We start from the raw sequence: 16,356 nt of genomic DNA on the forward strand, positions 1-16,356 counted from the left end.
TCCCCCCATATATAAAAATTCTAAATTCCTTGGTTCAAAGGGTATCATATAGGTGTGAGGGAGAAAAAAGTGGGAACATGATTTGGTTTCTCTCTTCTGCCAGAAGTCAAGACAAAGTGTGCTAAGAAGACACAGTTGGGAAAGAGTTTGGGGAATGAATTGTTGAGAGGTTCCCAAATTACCACCTCAAGTGGTGTTCTTCAGCTGGAAGCAGAAAGGGCAGAGAGTGCCCTATGCAAATGTATTTTTCTTGTGTTGCACTACGGGGATCAGAGTTTCCTTTGGGTCCCATATACATGTCAAAAGTCAACTAGAAGAATGATCCAGATCAACACTGTCCAGTACAGTAGCAACAAGTTACAGATGGCTACTGGACACTTGAAATATGATGATTCCAAACTGACATGTACTATATAAATGTAGACTACACACTAGACTTCAGAGACTTAGAAAATGAACATAACATCAACAATTTTTCCATCATTTACGTGTAGAAATGATAGTGTTTTGGATATATTGGGTTAAATAAAACATATGTTAAAAAAAAAAAGGGGGAAACGACAAGAAATCCAGTCTCCAATAACCTACCCTGGTAGCCGTGAGCACCCCTAGTTTTCAGATTTGTGGTCTTGTAATACCAGTTTCTCCTAAAAGGAAAGAACAAGAGCTTCTAGGAGAAATGGCTGATGTCAGGTCTGAGGAGGAATTGGACAAGCTGGGAACCTCCCAGGAAAGCGATAAAGAATCAAACATTTCTGGGGTGCCTGGGTGGCTCAGTTGGTTAAGTGTCTGGCTTCACCTCAGGTCATGATCTCACAGTTCATGGGTTCGAACCCTGTGTCAGGCTCTGCACTGACAGCTCAAAGCCGGGAGCCTGCTCGGGATTCTGTGTCCCCCTCTCTCTCTGCCCTTCCTCTGCTCACTCTCTCTCTCTCTCTCTCTCTCTCAAAAGTAAACATTTTAAAAAATTTTTAAAAAGAAACATTTCTGGGTTCATGCAAAAGGACTCAAGAGCCAACTTGAATAGGCTCCCACTGGAGAAAGATGGGTCATGTGTAGCACCTATAAGATTGTACAAGTTCAAGTGTATTGAAATACAGCAAATATGTTTGAATCTATGAATTTATTAATGATACTTTAATTTTTAAGTTTATTTCGAGAGCGAGAAGGCTCTACACTGACAGATCCCCAATGCAGGGATTGAACTCAGGAACTATGAGATCATGACTTGAGCTGAGACCAAGAGTCAGATGCTTAAACAATTGAGCCATCCAGGTGCCCCTGGATTATTAATGATACTTTAAAAAGAGAGAAAAAAAATGAGCCCTCAATTGCTTGATTCTTTCTTTTCTTTTTTTTTTAAATAGTTTATTGTCAAGTTGGTTTCCATATAACACCCAGTGCTCATCCCCACAAGTGCCTTCCTCCATGCCCATCACCCCCCTTCCCCTCCCCCAACCCCATCTGCCCTCAGTTTGTTCTTGGCATTCAAGAGTCTCTCATGGTTTGCCTCCCTCCCTCTCCCCATTTTCCCCTCTTTCTTTTGTAATAGTGAGATTCAGGGTCACAGTTCTAAGGAGCTGCAGAGAATTAGGCATAGTCCAGAAGGGAAGTGTGTACCATGCCAGTAGCCTGCTTGTGGCCTATTAATCAGCTGCCATAAGGCCCTTTCCTATCTTGTTGGTGTGTCATCTGCACTGAAGGGACGTTGTAGTGCTGTGTCTTCCCTCCCTGTACTATAAGGTTTTACATATGATATGGGCTTTCATTCTTGCATTATGTGTAAGTTTTAAAATTATATAGGTATTGTATGCTTTTTGATAAAAACTTGAAATCCTGAGTAATATAGAAAATTCTCTGTTCCCTATCCTTGTTTTTAGATGAGAAAACAGTCATTTTTCTCAGTCACTGCTAGTGGGGTGTCTGGCTGGCTCAGTAGTAGAGCATCTGACTCTTCATCTCAGTGTCGTGAGTTCAAGCCTCATATTGGATACAGAGATGACTTAAAAAATAAATTGCTAAAAAACCCCCAAAGTCACTGCTGTGGCTCAGAAGCTTGAACCAAGATACTCCCAAGATCCCTCTGTTTGAGGTTGGTTTGGGTCCTCCTTGTGCTTTTCTCCTTTAGATAATCATGACGTCATTTCCTTGAAGTTGTTTGAGCTGACAGTGGAGAGAACCCCAGAAGAGGAGAAGCTGCATCGAGATGTGTTCCTGCCCTCCGTGGACAACATGAAGCTGCCTGAGGGTGAGCACAGGGGGTCCTGGGAAGTGGTCTCGTGGCTAGAGGGAGGTCACTGTGCCTGGAAGCTCCGAGGTGACTTGCACCTGCAGCTTGCGGGGCCTTCTCCTTTCTGTGTTCTTCCACTAAAGAACATGGAGCAGGTGCTCCTGCTATTCTACTTGTTTGTGTTACAGATGAGCAGGGCTGCTCAGTTTTTATATTGAGGCCTCCTGAAAGGGAGAGTCTGTTATTTCTGGCTCCCAGAAATGGGTGTCAGAAACCGGAGACTCGATACCTTCCCAGCTGGGTGGGCTCCCTGATTGTGACTTGCTTCTCTCTTGCTTCCTCAGTGACCGCCCCATTGCCGCCCCTGAGTGGCCTGGCCCTCTTCCTCATCGTCTTCTTCTCGCTGGTGTTTTCCGTATTTGCCATTGTCATTGGTATCATACTCTACAACAAATGGCAGGAACAGAGCCGAAAGCGTTTCTACTGAGCCGTCCTGCTACTGCTGCCCCTGTGGCTGTCACTATGAGGCGTGGGAGGAGCAGGCGCTGGCCTGAGTATATAGCCTAGCAGGCCTTCTCTAGTCTCCAACAGCTGGTCAGGGACTCTGTTCTGTCACTGGAACTTTGAATGCAGGGATACTGCATTGCCATGGTCATCCATGGGGACATCTGACTCTGGTTCAGGAAGCCCACCTACCCCAGGGCAGTGCTGCTGTGATGTGCCTTTCCCTGCAGTCCTTCCACTTGGGAGCTAAGAGGGATGGAGAGAACATATGCGGTTATGCTACCAAAATCACAGAAAAGAATTTCATAGCTCAGGCTGCCTTATTGTTGGACTCAGAGGACCCTTGTACTTCATTTTTAAATCTGCAAATACTACAACACTGATAACTACTCAGACCTTCCAGGTATCCATTCATTGTTTTTCATCCAAGCCTCTGTCCACCTGAGGAACTTTCATTAGCAATCTGGATGGAAACTTCTTCCCTGTGTTGCCTTCTCCCTCCATTCATCGCTTTCTCCAAATTCAGCCTGAACTAGAAGAGACCATCTGGATGCCTCTCTTTTGGGAACCTGGGGCTGCAGAACAAACTTAGGTTTCACTGACCCTCATTAGGTGGCCATGGGGAAAGGGCTTTTTGCTTTGGCTCACTGCTCTAGCAATTGTTCTTTAGCGTGAATCTTGGCTCTTTTGGTTTGTGACTTTCCCAGTTGGTTCCTTTAGGCCCTTGGTCACGTTTGGCACACTTGGTGTGCAAGTCAAGAGAAGCTTGGAAGACTTCATGGATGTAATAGAAGCAACTGTGAAACTGACCAGCTCCATGTTTTGACACCAAAAGCAACACTTGCCATGTGGTCTAACCATGTGGAGATGTTTCTGGACTCTGGAGCCTGCATGTTTTGTGTTTATCATGATTTTTTGGAATCCCACTGAGTGTTCAAAACGTAAGGAAGCTTTTTTATAGCCTCGGCTTGGATATGACCCAAAGAGAAAACTTGGCTTCTTTTTCTTAACGGCTAAGAAACCGTTGGTGTTCTCCTGTTGCAAATCTGGGAGCAATAGACCCTCGTCATCTCTTCCTGGAAGAGTTCATTGTCATTAAGTGACAGATCCTGAGTGTCATCCTCTGTGGGTCAGTCCTTGTTCCACTGCCTTATCTGACAAGGGGTCACTTGCTGCTCACCTGTCTGCCCTGTGATTAAGTTGGCCAATAGGCCAGTCTCCCTGGAGGGCCTGGAGCCCTGAGCCCTCCTAGCCATGTACTTCTTTAGCCTAAGGGAAATTCTTAAAATGGCTAATGGAAACCAAACAGAGTCCTTCCTTTGAGGGGTAGATTTGGGGGAAGGTCTAGGCCTTCTGAGCCCCAAGCCCATCAACCCTTGCCCTGCCTTCTTTTAGGTTGGGAAAGCCCTCAACTCAGCCCAGAAGGAAAGGAGGTCACCTTGGCTGCATACAGGTTTCTGTCATATTCGACTTTCTTCTGTCCCTCCCATGTGCCTAAGTGAGCATCACAGGCCACGGTGCTCTTCTACAGATGGGAATAAAATGGGGTCCTCCTAAGACCTTCCCCATAAGAGCAGAGGAGCTCCAGGGTGGGGTGCCAGAGCACAAACTTACCTGGAGCTTGGCCTTAGGACCACTTAGCACTGACAAAGCAAATGGCTCTTTTGTCTTTTTTGAGCTCAGGGGGAGATTGGCTAGACCCCTCTGGTAGGAGCACCTAGGTGGGTTCTTGAGATGGATGGTCCAGGCAGTGGTACAAGAGGGAGCAGTCTCATCGTGGGGGAGGGTGTGCATGTGAGATGATCGAACTTACATGAGTTTTGTATGATTCCCGCTCATGGGCTCCTTGAGGCTTTTTAAACAGGATGGGGAAGACGTGAAATGCAGTCCCCACCCAACATGGGGTCAGCCTTTGAGAAATGTGTGATGCAAGGAAACTGTCTAACCTAGCATGGCAAGTCCTGCCCTAGCTCTTGATTTTTGCTCTTGAATTTTATTCAGAAACAAATATTTCCCATTGTGAATGGGACCAGATACTGTTCTGGGCCCCATAATGCCAGGTGTGCCCTAGAGGAAGAAGATGCCTGGTCTGTGGCAGGACTCTTGTGCATGTACCGTAGGGGTGAGAACAGTGATTTTGGCAAGCTGCTTACCCCACGTGAGCCATTTCTCTCCTCACGGCGCCCCTTTCCCTTGGTTTCCCTCTGACTTCAGAGCCTCTTGGAGAGGAATTGACTCTGAAGGCTAGAGGTGGTGTATGAAGTTGACATTGTTCCCTGTCCTTGTGAGTCTTGCTTTTCATGTTGTCTTCCATCCCCCAAGTTACAAGGTGACTCTCTGTGACAAAACTTGTTTACTTCAGTGGAAAAATGACAACTCTGTCCTTGTCCGAAGGGGTTTCTGAACAGAATGGCCAGAATATCCTTAGCCCCTTGGGTATGTCCTAGAAGACAGAAATGAGGAGCTGGTAGGAAGCCCAAGGGTAGGGCTGGCGATGGGCAGGAAAAAAGCCAGGCAGACGTGGGTCAATTAGTCTTGCGGGGCTGGAAGTTCTGGAAAGATGTCTTGCAGGTGATTCAAAGGTCCCTGGAGGAATTTCGGCTCGTGTTCTGTTGTAGGATTTAGGTTCATATGCTGGCTGGTGAGGACAGAAGGGTTGGCAGTGTGGGTTTTTGGTAGATTGATGAAATTGTTATCTATTTTAAGGGGAGCACTCAGCCGAAGTCCAGGTTTGATCCAGTTCATGGCCAAGTAGTGCTAGAGAGAAAAGACAATAGTTAGCTTGAGGTAGTGACCTGAGGCTGTCTCTCTTTTTTTTTTTTTTTNCCTGAGGCTGTCTCTTTAGAGTCATCCCAAGAGCAACAAGTGCCTTTGTCCCTGTCCCCAGGGTTGTCACTCACCGGGGCTGAATAGATAAAGTTGAACAGCAGAAGTGCTATAATAAACATGATTGCAGCAGCTATGATTTTAAAGCGGTAGCGTTTCCAGAAAACTTTGCACAAGTTTATAAGAGGTATCCGATACAAGAACGAGGTGTTGGGGCGTCTGTCCAATAAGCAGAGGAGATGTCAGAGGATGGAGNGAGGCTGTCTCTTTAGAGTCATCCCAAGAGCAACTAGTGCCTTTGTCCCTGTCCCCAGGGTTGTCACTCACCGGGGCTGAATAGATAAAGTTGAACAGCAGAAGTGCTATAATAAACATGATTGCAGCAGCTATGATTTTAAAGCGGTAGCGTTTCCAGAAAACTTTGCACAAGTTTATAAGAGGTATCCGATACAAGAACGAGGTGTTGGGGCGTCTGTCCAATAAGCAGAGGAGATGTCAGAGGATGGAGGGCAGAGGGAACCTTCAGGTCAAGTAATCTGGACCAAAGAGCTTTCTTTTTTAAAACAACTTCTGCTTACTTGTGTGTCCCCAGCCCCCCATTTCCCCTTCACCAGGGCTGTTCTCTCCTGATTGTAGCTGACCACTGAGCTGGGGTGCTAAGAAGTAATTACCTCTCTCCACTTGTAGGCCCACTGTTCACCACCCTATTCAAATTGCCAGGCCCAGCAGCTCAGCTTTGTGAATGAGGAAGAAAGATTTTTGTGCCTTTGTCCCGCAGGACCCTTACACGGGAGGATGAAGTGTAGGGTATTGGTTGGGTTCTGACTGGCCTCGCCCTGCTGGCTTGATTAGGGCTTCCTTCTCTGACAGAATCTCCAGTGTCATCTTCACTTTACCCTAGAAACACCATAGGTTGTGGGAGGCTGAGTTCATTACAGCAGGTGCAAGAATAGTTTAAGACCCCTTTCTAGGGTCCAGGAAGGAAAAGGGATTTAGCAAAGGTCCCCAGAAGTCTGTTAGAGCCCAGTTATGTGGCATAGTGGTCCTATGCCATAGACATCTTCCCCAGCTCCTACCGACAAGCGCCATTTGCCATCATCGAGGACCTGGCAAGGCCACCAGCCCGTTACAGTCTTCTTCTTAAAGAGGGAGATGTGCTTATGCTGGAGCATGTAGGGCCACTTGGAATCTGTATCCATCATCTTGATGGAGCACATGTTGGCATGCCGGGCTGGTAGGGGCATGTCAGACAAATCCAGCTCCAAGACCCCTGAAGCCCAAAGAAATGCCATCAGCAAGAAGGAGCTCTCTGTCCTGTGGTCACGGGCCCTATGCCGGATCTCACCTAGGAAGTCATCAGGGGTGAAGATGTCATTGTCCCAGATCTGGATGATGAGCCGGGCTGGAAACTTCATCACTGTGGGATCCAGGCTCCATATGTAGTCCTAGAGGATGACAGAAGAGCATATTCCTGGCCTGTCTCCTTTGAGATTGCCCTTGGCCCCCTTAGTAGCCCACCACCCAGCAGGGATGGACTGTCAAAGAAGTTTCTGCCTGAAGCCACTTTCCAAGGTTCAGCTTGCAGTTCTCTGAGGGAGGCGAAGGGGGAGCACACCCCCCCAACCCGAGTTCTGTTACCTTCTGGCTTTGGACACACATATGCTCGGTTGCTAGGTAGTCCATGGTGAAGATGAACCGCCAGTTGAAGGCGCCTTCCCCAGTGAGGGAGTAGTAGTGGATATCTGTCTTCTGCATGTCCTTCTCTAGCCCGAATAACCACCTGGGGCCAGAGTCATTTCACCCAGAGTTTACATGTTTTGCCCCTCCCCAAGCTGGAGCCTCGTGGGAAGGGCTGCTCAGCAGACACCAGGCACAGGTGGGAGTAGAGAGATGTGGCCCACGAATTGGCAGGGGAGGGGGACATAGGGATGAAACAGCTGGGGAACTCTGAGGGAACGCTGCTGGAGGCCTGCCCTCTTTCTCACCCTTTGATATAGATGTCGCTTATCTCGCCAGATAAACTTTTCCCCAGGTCCACTTGGGCAGTTTTCCAGATGATGCAGCGCAGCTCATACCTGCAGCCACTGTACTCTGAGGCTTTGCTGAGGAATAGCTCCCCAACTGCAGCCTTGCTGCTGGAAGAGAGGCTGGGAGGCTCTTGCCCATGCAAGGCATGCTACCTTTGGGAGCATGCAAGGGAGGAGGCTCCCAGGATTCCCAAGAGAAGGAAAGAATGTGCTGTTCCCCAGCATGTGAGCACACCCATGTTACATGCCCTGGGAAGTGCAGTGATGGGGATGAGGTGGGTCACTTACCTTTTAGGCTTTCTGGGCTTGATGTTGACTGGGGGGCCAGGAGGCCCAAGCTTCTTGGGAAAGATGTCCACCCACATTTGCACCTTTCCCTAGAGTGGAGATGGATTAGCTGGCTGGGGCTTGCTAGCCTCCGTTCTGAGCATGCTGTGGCCTGGGGGCTCTGTCCCAGGGTCTGGGCTCTGTGGAGGCTAGGTCCCTACAGAGGGTGGGGTAAGGAGGTGGAATGGACTTCAGACAGGAAGTCTGGCATCTCCCCACCAGCTTCCCTTTTTTCTCATTTTGGCTGGAAGAACAGTGCAGAGTAAGGCTGGTAAAGTATGATGGCTTCAAGGCTGGTGGCTGCAGCGTGTTATCACTCGTGACTGGGGGCTGCAGGGTTAATGCCGTTGAGCAGGCTATGCTAGACAGCCTCTCTGGACACGGCACCACAGTGGGGTTGGGGCTTCATTTGTTAAGCAGCTTAGTGGCCCCAATAAGAGCAAACTACACGGTCAGTCCAAGTGTCCAGGTCGCTTTATGTTGTGTAAGCATATCGTAAGGAAATGAAGCTCTCCACCAAGCACAGAGGGATGTCTTAAGGAGGGAGGCGTGAAAATGGTGAGAAAAAGGAAGAGAAAAAACTACAAGAATAGAACTACCAACACTGGAAGGTAGATAAATATATTCTTTCAAACTGACCTCATTTTACTCTTTTGAAGTTGACCCCATTTAAGAAAACAAGTTTAATGAGAATGGTTTATAAAAAGTGCTCAGCAGAGAACTTTATGTCTGGAATGTGGTATCAGCTTGAGAAATTTGGAGAATGAGATGAGCTGGCCTGGTGGCTGGAGGGTAGATGATAATTAGGGTGCCCGTGGGGATTTTTATTCCTTCTGTTTGGGGTTCCTTGCCATGGAGAAAACACAGCCTGCAATTAACAGGCAAACCAGGGTTGTAATGTCTGCACATCTGACCCCAGGCGCTACCTTCCCACCTTCCCTCAGGAGAGACTAAGGCAGTGTTGGCGTTGTCTGGTAAGGGTGCGGCTTAGCGCTTCCACCAACGGATGTATGGGCTAGGTTTCTTGTAGACGAACTCTTCCTGCTCTGAATTTCTTCATTCTGAGGGACGTCATTGGAACTTCTCACTTCTAACATGTGCAGAACACGCTTGTCTTCTGTGCACATGCATCTGTGAATGCTTGGCTTCCCCTTCCTCTCTCGTCATGGGCTATGTCCTGGATGGATGGGCTCCCTGGTCTTCCGATCCAGCCCTCCAGTCTCATACCTGGTCGATGCCTGGCTGGCTGTCGCTGTATAGTGTGCGGGTCTCCACATGCTCAGGGACCAGCCCTTGGGTGTGCAGGAGGTATAGTGCAAGGCGTTCTTTCTTAGGTCCCAAATAACGAACAGTAGGGGGCTTGGGCTCTAAATGGAAGGAGGCAGAAGGGACAGGGATCACAAGGTTGTTAGCCTTCCTGTCTCCCAGGCAGGTGCCCTCCCCCCCCCACTTCTCTATCCCCCGCCTGGACAGTGGCCATGGTTGTCCTCTACAAGAGGAAAGGGCAAAATAGGGCAGGTGCCCTCTGGTTTTAGAGGCCTGTATCTGTGCCTTCCAGCAGCATGCTGTGCTCACCAAAGCTTTGCAGTCTGAATTTTTTCCCATTGTAAAAAACAGAGTCCTCCTCAGGACTGAACAGAGGTGGAGGCAGCCCCTTCTGTTTGGCATGGCGTTCCAAGAGGAAGCTTGGGTGCATTTGATCCCGCCACCTAAAGGGCCCTGACCTGTGAGGTTAAGGGAGAGGAGCAAGTGGGGAGGTGTGGGGCCTGGAGAACATTCTGCTTTGAACTGCAGGATGAGCAGAGGTGGGGCACGGATGGAGCCAGGTTTAGGCCCTGGTTCCCCAGCCCGAGATGCAAGCCTCTCTAAAGGGAGCTGGGGGCTCCCTCTTCCACCCCTCCCCTATTCTCTTGCCCAGCCTGAGGTGTACTCACTGGCAGTAGGATTTGGAGAGCCCACAACGGGCTCCAAAGCCAGACAGGAGTCGGTTTTCAAGGTCAATGACTGTGGTTCCAATCTTATCATCAGGTGAAAACAGGTCAAAGTCATATAGCTCGATCTCCAGGTCTTTCTCCAGGGGTATGATACAGTTCAGTTCAAACATCCTAGGGGTGAGGGTGTTGGAGATTACAGACTGTGCACCTTGTTATCCACAGGCCTCCCTGTCCAGCTCTTGGGCCCTTGTTTGGTCATGGTGAATATGGAGAGCAGAGCCTGGGGTGGCTGTCACCTGCCACTAACTATCCCCTACTTATGGATTGAAATAACTTTTGGTAGGCCTAGGTTGTGGGACACTGAACTCCTTTCCCAGGCAAAGCATTTGAGAGGGAGGGCAGAACTGACCACCCTTCCATCTGTTGAGCACCGAGAGTGTGTGAGACCCCATGCTAGGAACTCAGAGGGTAGAAAGAAATGCAAGAGTTGTTCGCCTTCTGGAGCTTACTCCTGGAGAAGTGGGATTGTGTGGGTCAGGGCAGCTCACATGCCAAAGATGGGATCCAGAGTGTTGGGCTGGTACTTGTGCCGGTTGCCAATCTTTGTCTGTCCCAGTTTCAGGATCACATAAGGGTCACACTGGGGTTCAGTCATAGTGAGGGAAATGTGACAGGAAATGGAGAGTCAGCCCAGGTTGGTCAGGGCAGGTGGGAGTGGGGCAGAAGTGAGCCCCTAGCACCAGGGAGGTGGCGGTCTAGGTATCCGCAGCCCGAGGGAACTCCAGGACCCTGTGGGAGGCACCTGGGCTGGGTGGGCCTGGGGACCATAAACACCATGGGCTTGGGGCTGCTCATTACCAGGCCATTGGAATCTTGGGGCTGCAGGTTGATCGCTCGGACTATGTACACCCGCACCAAGCACTCCTGAGGGAAGTCCTCTTTCTCACGCCAAACTGTGAACTGGCGGGGGGGTTTGGGGGCTTCGGGATCCTCAGGAAAGGGATAGACGCGGAAAAGGCCCTGTGTGTGTGTTGGGGAGGGAAGATGTTGGCAGCGCGGGCCGTGCTCTGTTAAGCCCTCCAGGAGGTGCCCCTGGCCTGAGCTCTGGAGAGAGTGGGCTATGTTGAGGTTGGCAGGGATGGAAGCCGTGAGGACGGAAGAGGCGGCTGCAGCAGGGACTCCACAACAGGGACAACTATGCTTAGGAAGGGTGTTGGGCACAGAACTCTAGTCGTTCGGTGAGTTTCCAGTTTCTGCTGATGCAGACTCCCATTCCATCCCCATCCATCCCTTCAGGTTGCCACTTATTCTCTAAGGCTCACGGGCAGCTGGTGTGAGGAGGCCCTTGCCTGTCCTATGTAAGGGGAGGTCACTCTGAATCCCAGCATAGGTCACCCTCTGCTCCCCTACTCCCTAAACTGTTTCAAGCCCTTCCTGCCCCATCCTCTCACAGAGCATAGAGAGCCAGGGCTTTTATTAGAGTCTTCTGGTGACTGAAGGGGCACGGGAGACAGGGGCAGCTCAGCTGGGGTGGACGCGTACCTTGAACTCCCCTACCACAGGGCTGTCCAACTTGGGCTCTTCCTGGTAGAGGTTAAAGGTCTGGCAGAAGTCCTGCAGGCCTTCGAAGGCAGGCACAGCCTCCAGCTCACAGTCATACACCTGCAGGAGGGTGTGTGGACCCAGGCTGGTGCGGACAGCGGGCTCAGCCAGAGGGGGACCATTCCAGCCGTCAGGGGGCTGAGGGGCCACCAGTTCCTAGGTCTTGCTTCAAAGCATCTGCCTGTTCAGTGGCCCCAGGGTCAGTACCGCCTGCTGCAGATGGGGCAGTCCTGGTTCCCAAAAAGGCATGGCTGGTGGAGGTGTGGCCTGGATTCTTGGGGAGACAAGGAGGAAACTACCTCCTCTCTTCCCCGCCCCCATCCCCGCTGGTAGTTCCTAGAGGAACCAGGGCAAGGTTTGCCAGTCTCTGCCAGCAGATTTTATTCTGAGTCTCAGCAATCTCCCCTCCTAGAGGCCTCCAAACCTTCAGGGTGTGGTAGTCTTTGTGCTTGTACTGCAGGGATTTGGCATCTCCTGTGGCCCAGAACAACTTGCTCCACCAGTCCACTTCATGCTCGTATTCGTCCTGGAGGGAAGGTCATTCTGGCCCTCAGGGAGAAGGCACCGTGGCCTTCCTCTGCCCAGGGTCATTCCTTGTTCCCTGGGGCTGAGCCTACGTCACCTCAGCTTTGCTGGAATTGAACCAGAACTTTTCATAGAGGTAGTCTAGGACCTGAGAAAGGAGAGCGGGTGAGGTGCGGCGTCCCCTGCCCGGCCCACTCACCATCCCTGACTTTGAGGAGAAAGGGAGTGGAGGGCAGGGCTTTCTTTCCTGGCTCCCTTGCTCCTCAGGGAGTCCATTCAGTTATGAGATCATCAGACATGGGATCAGGAACTAGAAGGAGGGTAAGCTTAGTTCTTATCCTCATTGCCCACAACTTCAGATGGAACTCTGGAAGGGCCCAGAAATGCACAACCTGAAGCTTCACCCCAGGCCTACTAAGTCAGAATCTGCTTTTGCTCCAAATCTCCCCAAGATGCCTGTGTTCAAGTTTGACAAATGCAGCTCTTGAGGGGTAGTTTTGAATCTTGAAAACACTGGAATCATCAGAGAGTGGTTGGGGCTTGAAAAAAATGCTGATACCTGGGGTCCTTCCCCCCAGCTATCCTGTGGCCTGGCTATAGGATTTCCTTAAACTCAAACCGTTCTAACGTGCCGTCCACATTGGGAATCACAGCTTTAGAGTTCTCGTGTACGCTGGGAGCACATACCTCAGAACTCGGTTTAATCTCCACCCCTCTTCGGGGACAAGGGCTGCTCCCTGTAAATGGGGCAGGAGAAGGGGGGGACCTCAAGCTCTTTACTCACCTTCTGGTACTTGTTCATAGACAGCACTGAGGAGAAAAAGCAATCATGAATCTCAGGAGCAGCGAGAAGGGTGAGGAGGAGGGACGCCAGCCCCGCAGGGCCGCCAGGGCTGCCCCCACTCCCAGTGCCAGGTTAGAGGTGAGGCTGGGGAAGGGCAAGGAGAAAGGGCCATACTTGGAAGCTGTGGAGGCACATAGTCCTCAGCCCAGGGGTCGCAGAAGTAGGGTTGCAGGGAGTTGATGTTGGCCTGACCCACCACAGTTTGCTGGCCGAAGTCCTGACTGTCCACCACCTTCAATGTGAGGGGTGGCGCGTAGACCTCCTCCATAGGCATAACCTGCAGCCCCAAGGAGAGGCCCAGGCGTGAGGCCTCCCAGGGGAGAGGGCTGCCCCAGCCCCTGCTTTGCCTGAGGCTGCCTTACCACTATGAGGAAGAGGACTGACTGGGCGAAGTTGGGATTGGTCTGGAAGTCCTTGATGGGCTCTGTCTGCAGGGACTCTTGCCAGCATTCTACCAGGAGCTGGGGGGAACGCACCTGCTTCATGTTCCGAAGGCCCCAGACCAGGATCTGCCAGAACAGAGGAGGGGTGGGGCAGAGGACAGACAGGGCCTCTGTATTGGGGTCCTGGTCAGAGAAAGGGGGCTGTCCTGGGAGTGATGGTGCGTCAGGGAACATCCAAGGCCTGGAAATGAGCTGGACAAAGTCAGAGTCTGAAGGTTACCCAGGTCTCCTGCCCTGTGAGGGATCAGAGCTTGTCCTCAAGGCCCCCATGAGGGAGTGCCCTCTGGCTACCTGATATCCTTCACTGACCTCCAGGGCCCCTTAGGTATTGTCCTTCCTCCCCTGCTGCTTTGGCCTCCAGTTACTTCTCTGGAGTGAGTTCCTACGGCTGGCTGCTTCGAAGGCCCAGAATAGCAGAGAGTGCCCAGATTTCTCAGGTGTCCCTTTTGCTATCTAGCTCATTGGTGACTCAGATCCCATAGAACTCCATGGTCATTCAGCGCTCTCAAGCGGCAGACACTGGGCACCCCGGAAACATCTCCACGCTCTTATTCATGAAACCCTCTTCAGGGGACCAGAGTGGGGTTACCTGATCTTGGAGGGGATCTCCAGGGCCAGGAGAACCTGACCATCTTTTGGTCTTTGCCAGATTTGTGGCTGGGCACAAAGGTTCTGAAGTGGGGACCTCCAGGCTACTGTCATTTGGAGTCAGGCAGGGCTGGGCCCAGATTCTGGCTCTGCCACTTACTCCTGTGTCACGGTGCATGGGCTCTCTGGTCTCAGAGCCTCAGTTTTGTCTGAAATGTGGTCCCTACTACAGGGGGCAGTGAGGGGCTTGGATGCGGTAAGGAATGGCAAAGCCCTTTGTCTATGACCTGCCACAGAGATCGTCATTAAAACAACCTATTCTATCAGAGCTTCTGCTCTTCATTCCTCCCTTCTCCCTCCATCTCTCAGAGAGTCTCTTTTTGGGGTCCACACTTTGGATCAGATAGTCAGAGGGTCCAAGGAGAGCGAGCAGAGAGATCTCCATGGTGCTCGACTGCTCTGGGGGGGTGCTTGCCCTCCCCCCCGCCCCCCCCATCATCACCTCAATAGCCATTTTCTTTAGTGTGGGCTGGATGCTCTTGGGGAGTGTGTAGACCCCATTCTTCCAGGGAACACTTATGATTGCCGGCCTCTCTTTGAGACTCTGAAGGGGTAAGGTGGGAGAGCAGAGAGCATGAGGCCCTAGTGGGCTTGTCCTGCTTCCCACCCCCAAATCGAGTCCCTAGCAGGGCTCAAGTGAGGCGGCTCCAGAGCCCCACAGGCAGCAGCAGGAAGGGGGTTAGGGGGTTAGGGAGACATCACCAGCTGGCATCACCAAGCCCGGTGTTCTGGCTCCTCAGGCCCCAGGCCTTTCCTGGGGGGTGGAGTTGGGGACCACTGGTAGTGGGAACTGGGGGCAGGGAAGTGGGGCGGGTGGACAGTGAGCACCGACATCTCCCCCCACCCCCCCAAACCGCCACCAGCCAGGCCCTCCTCCTTAGTACCTCAGTCTCCAGGATCAGCTCACAGGACGCCAGGATCTCCCCCTCTTCCTCCCCTAGCAATTTTATAAGGGGGTGCCACCTCAGGGGAGGCAGGATCCGTTTTTGGGCATCCAGCCAGACCACTGGAGACCACATGCTCCGGCCCCACAAGCTCTCCTTTCCCTGCAGGGAAGGGGAAGTTCACCGAACACTGAGGCCACGCCGGCAGGGTTCTGGCTCTCCTCCCCTGGGATTCGGACAACTCTAGGTTCAGGGCTAACATTTATGTTGACATGCTGCTCTCTGTGAATCACGCCCCACTGGAGCCCTTTCTGTATATTCTCCTCTAACAGAAAAACTCAGCAACTCTGCCCAGTCCAGCCCACCTTACCTGGGAGTCCTGCTGCCACAGTTCCAACACCACAAGTGGTGGGCTCGCTTCAGTGTCCTTGGGGTTCTCATACAGAAGGAGGTGCTGGAAAATGAGCGTCTGGGCCCATGTGGGGGCTGCAGAGCTCCTCAGAGTATGGGTGCACTGGCTATGGTTCAAGAAGACCAACCGAATGAAGGGCCCTGGGGCGTAGAAGGAGAGGAGGGGGTCCGGCCATTGAGCTTGTCAAGCCAGGTGCTCCTCTATGGCAGCTGCTACCACTGGACCAGACCCAGGGAGGCCTAGGCTGGGCAGCCACAGCCACTGCCAGCTGCCCAGAAGGCCACCTCAGTGCAAGCTACAGAGCAAATGGCCATGTAATCAGAGGCCAAGGACCATTTGGTTCCACACACACCTATTTTACACCACCTGGTTGAGGCCTGACTGTCACGGAGATGGAAGGCCCTGTGGCTCCTCTGGAGTTCTGGGGACCAGCTACATGTGGCTGCCCTTCCACAGCATCAGTAGTGGCTGTGGCATCAGGGGACATCACGTGGCCCTCTCAGTGTGGGCACTGACGCCCAATGGACACAGCTCCTGGCAGACACCCACTGCCCTGGCTCTGGCCCTCAGCCAGCAACCTGGCTCCTTATAAACAGTGCTACCAGTAGGACAGGGCAGGAGCACACGACTCTCCTGAAAGCTTCACTGGGTCCTCTTCACAGAACCAAGGACAGGCTCATACACAGGGCTGGAAATGCCTCACCTCCTCCCCACACCCCCCATCTTCTGACACGAGGGACATGGTCCCCAAGTATGTCACTTTCTCCCCCTTCTTGAAACCACAGTACTGGGGACACATCTCAAGAACAGCCCCACCTTATACTTGTTTTTATATCTTTCTCCCAAGCTAGGGCCCTGAGTTGCTGGGGAGAGGGGTCTGAATGTTTCTCACCCCCTTCCTTGTCAAATTCTTTATGCTGCTAGGCAGCCACATCGTGGTGTCCCTGGGGGCTTGAGGAGAAACAGGTGCCTGTTGCCTACCCTGGAATGTCTGGATCTGGTTGGACATTAGGTTCCGGGCCTGGTAGATGTAGCAGAAAAGCTGGTAGTAATGGGGCTCTGGTAAGAGAGGAGCCATGTCTATCACCTGCCCCCAGGATCCCCACCTCGACCCTTCCCCACTCCCTGCCCTCAGATGCAAGGCCTCTGG

General features: G+C 51.8%; 2 protein-coding genes across 6 annotated transcripts in view; one reads left to right on the forward strand and one right to left on the reverse strand.

The window, feature by feature from the left end:
• LMAN2L (lectin, mannose binding 2 like) overlaps positions 1–16,356 on the forward strand; it is an 81,171-nt gene that overhangs the window by 24,688 nt on the left and 40,127 nt on the right. For 3 of the 5 annotated variants that reach the window (XM_077749208.1, XM_077749209.1, XM_077749211.1), the window contains 2 exons: positions 2,129–2,248; positions 2,575–3,816. In XM_077749208.1, the coding sequence (XP_077605334.1) occupies positions 2,129–2,248; positions 2,575–2,717 (263 nt within the window). In that variant the 3' untranslated portion in view covers positions 2,718–3,816. Of the gene's footprint in view, positions 1–2,128; positions 2,249–2,574; positions 3,817–16,356 lie in introns of those variants that run through there. The other 2 variants (XR_013331349.1, XM_077749210.1) reach the window with 1 other exon arrangement.
• Positions 4,753–16,356, reverse strand: part of FER1L5 (fer-1 like family member 5) — a 54,957-nt gene continuing 43,353 nt past the window's right edge. Inside the window, exons 31-53 of the mRNA XM_077749212.1 lie at positions 16,188–16,265; positions 15,165–15,346; positions 14,795–14,956; positions 14,353–14,454; positions 13,182–13,328; positions 12,934–13,096; positions 12,760–12,785; positions 12,073–12,123; positions 11,875–11,976; positions 11,391–11,510; positions 10,707–10,868; positions 10,397–10,488; positions 9,849–10,019; positions 9,490–9,638; positions 9,142–9,281; positions 7,876–7,964; positions 7,546–7,635; positions 7,199–7,340; positions 6,906–7,005; positions 6,637–6,830; positions 6,348–6,457; positions 5,888–6,032; positions 4,753–5,491 (exon numbers count right to left, since the gene is read on the reverse strand). Coding sequence (XP_077605338.1) covers positions 5,264–5,491; positions 5,888–6,032; positions 6,348–6,457; positions 6,637–6,830; positions 6,906–7,005; positions 7,199–7,340; positions 7,546–7,635; positions 7,876–7,964; positions 9,142–9,281; positions 9,490–9,638; positions 9,849–10,019; positions 10,397–10,488; positions 10,707–10,868; positions 11,391–11,510; positions 11,875–11,976; positions 12,073–12,123; positions 12,760–12,785; positions 12,934–13,096; positions 13,182–13,328; positions 14,353–14,454; positions 14,795–14,956; positions 15,165–15,346; positions 16,188–16,265 — 2,945 coding nt within the window. The 3' untranslated portion in view covers positions 4,753–5,263. The remainder of the gene's footprint in view (positions 5,492–5,887; positions 6,033–6,347; positions 6,458–6,636; positions 6,831–6,905; positions 7,006–7,198; positions 7,341–7,545; positions 7,636–7,875; positions 7,965–9,141; positions 9,282–9,489; positions 9,639–9,848; positions 10,020–10,396; positions 10,489–10,706; positions 10,869–11,390; positions 11,511–11,874; positions 11,977–12,072; positions 12,124–12,759; positions 12,786–12,933; positions 13,097–13,181; positions 13,329–14,352; positions 14,455–14,794; positions 14,957–15,164; positions 15,347–16,187; positions 16,266–16,356) is intronic.

This window comes from Crocuta crocuta, unplaced genomic scaffold (genome assembly GCF_008692635.1).
Source record: "Crocuta crocuta isolate KB4526 unplaced genomic scaffold, BGI_CrCroc_1.0 scaffold118, whole genome shotgun sequence".
Taxonomy (NCBI): Eukaryota; Metazoa; Chordata; class Mammalia; order Carnivora; family Hyaenidae; genus Crocuta; species Crocuta crocuta.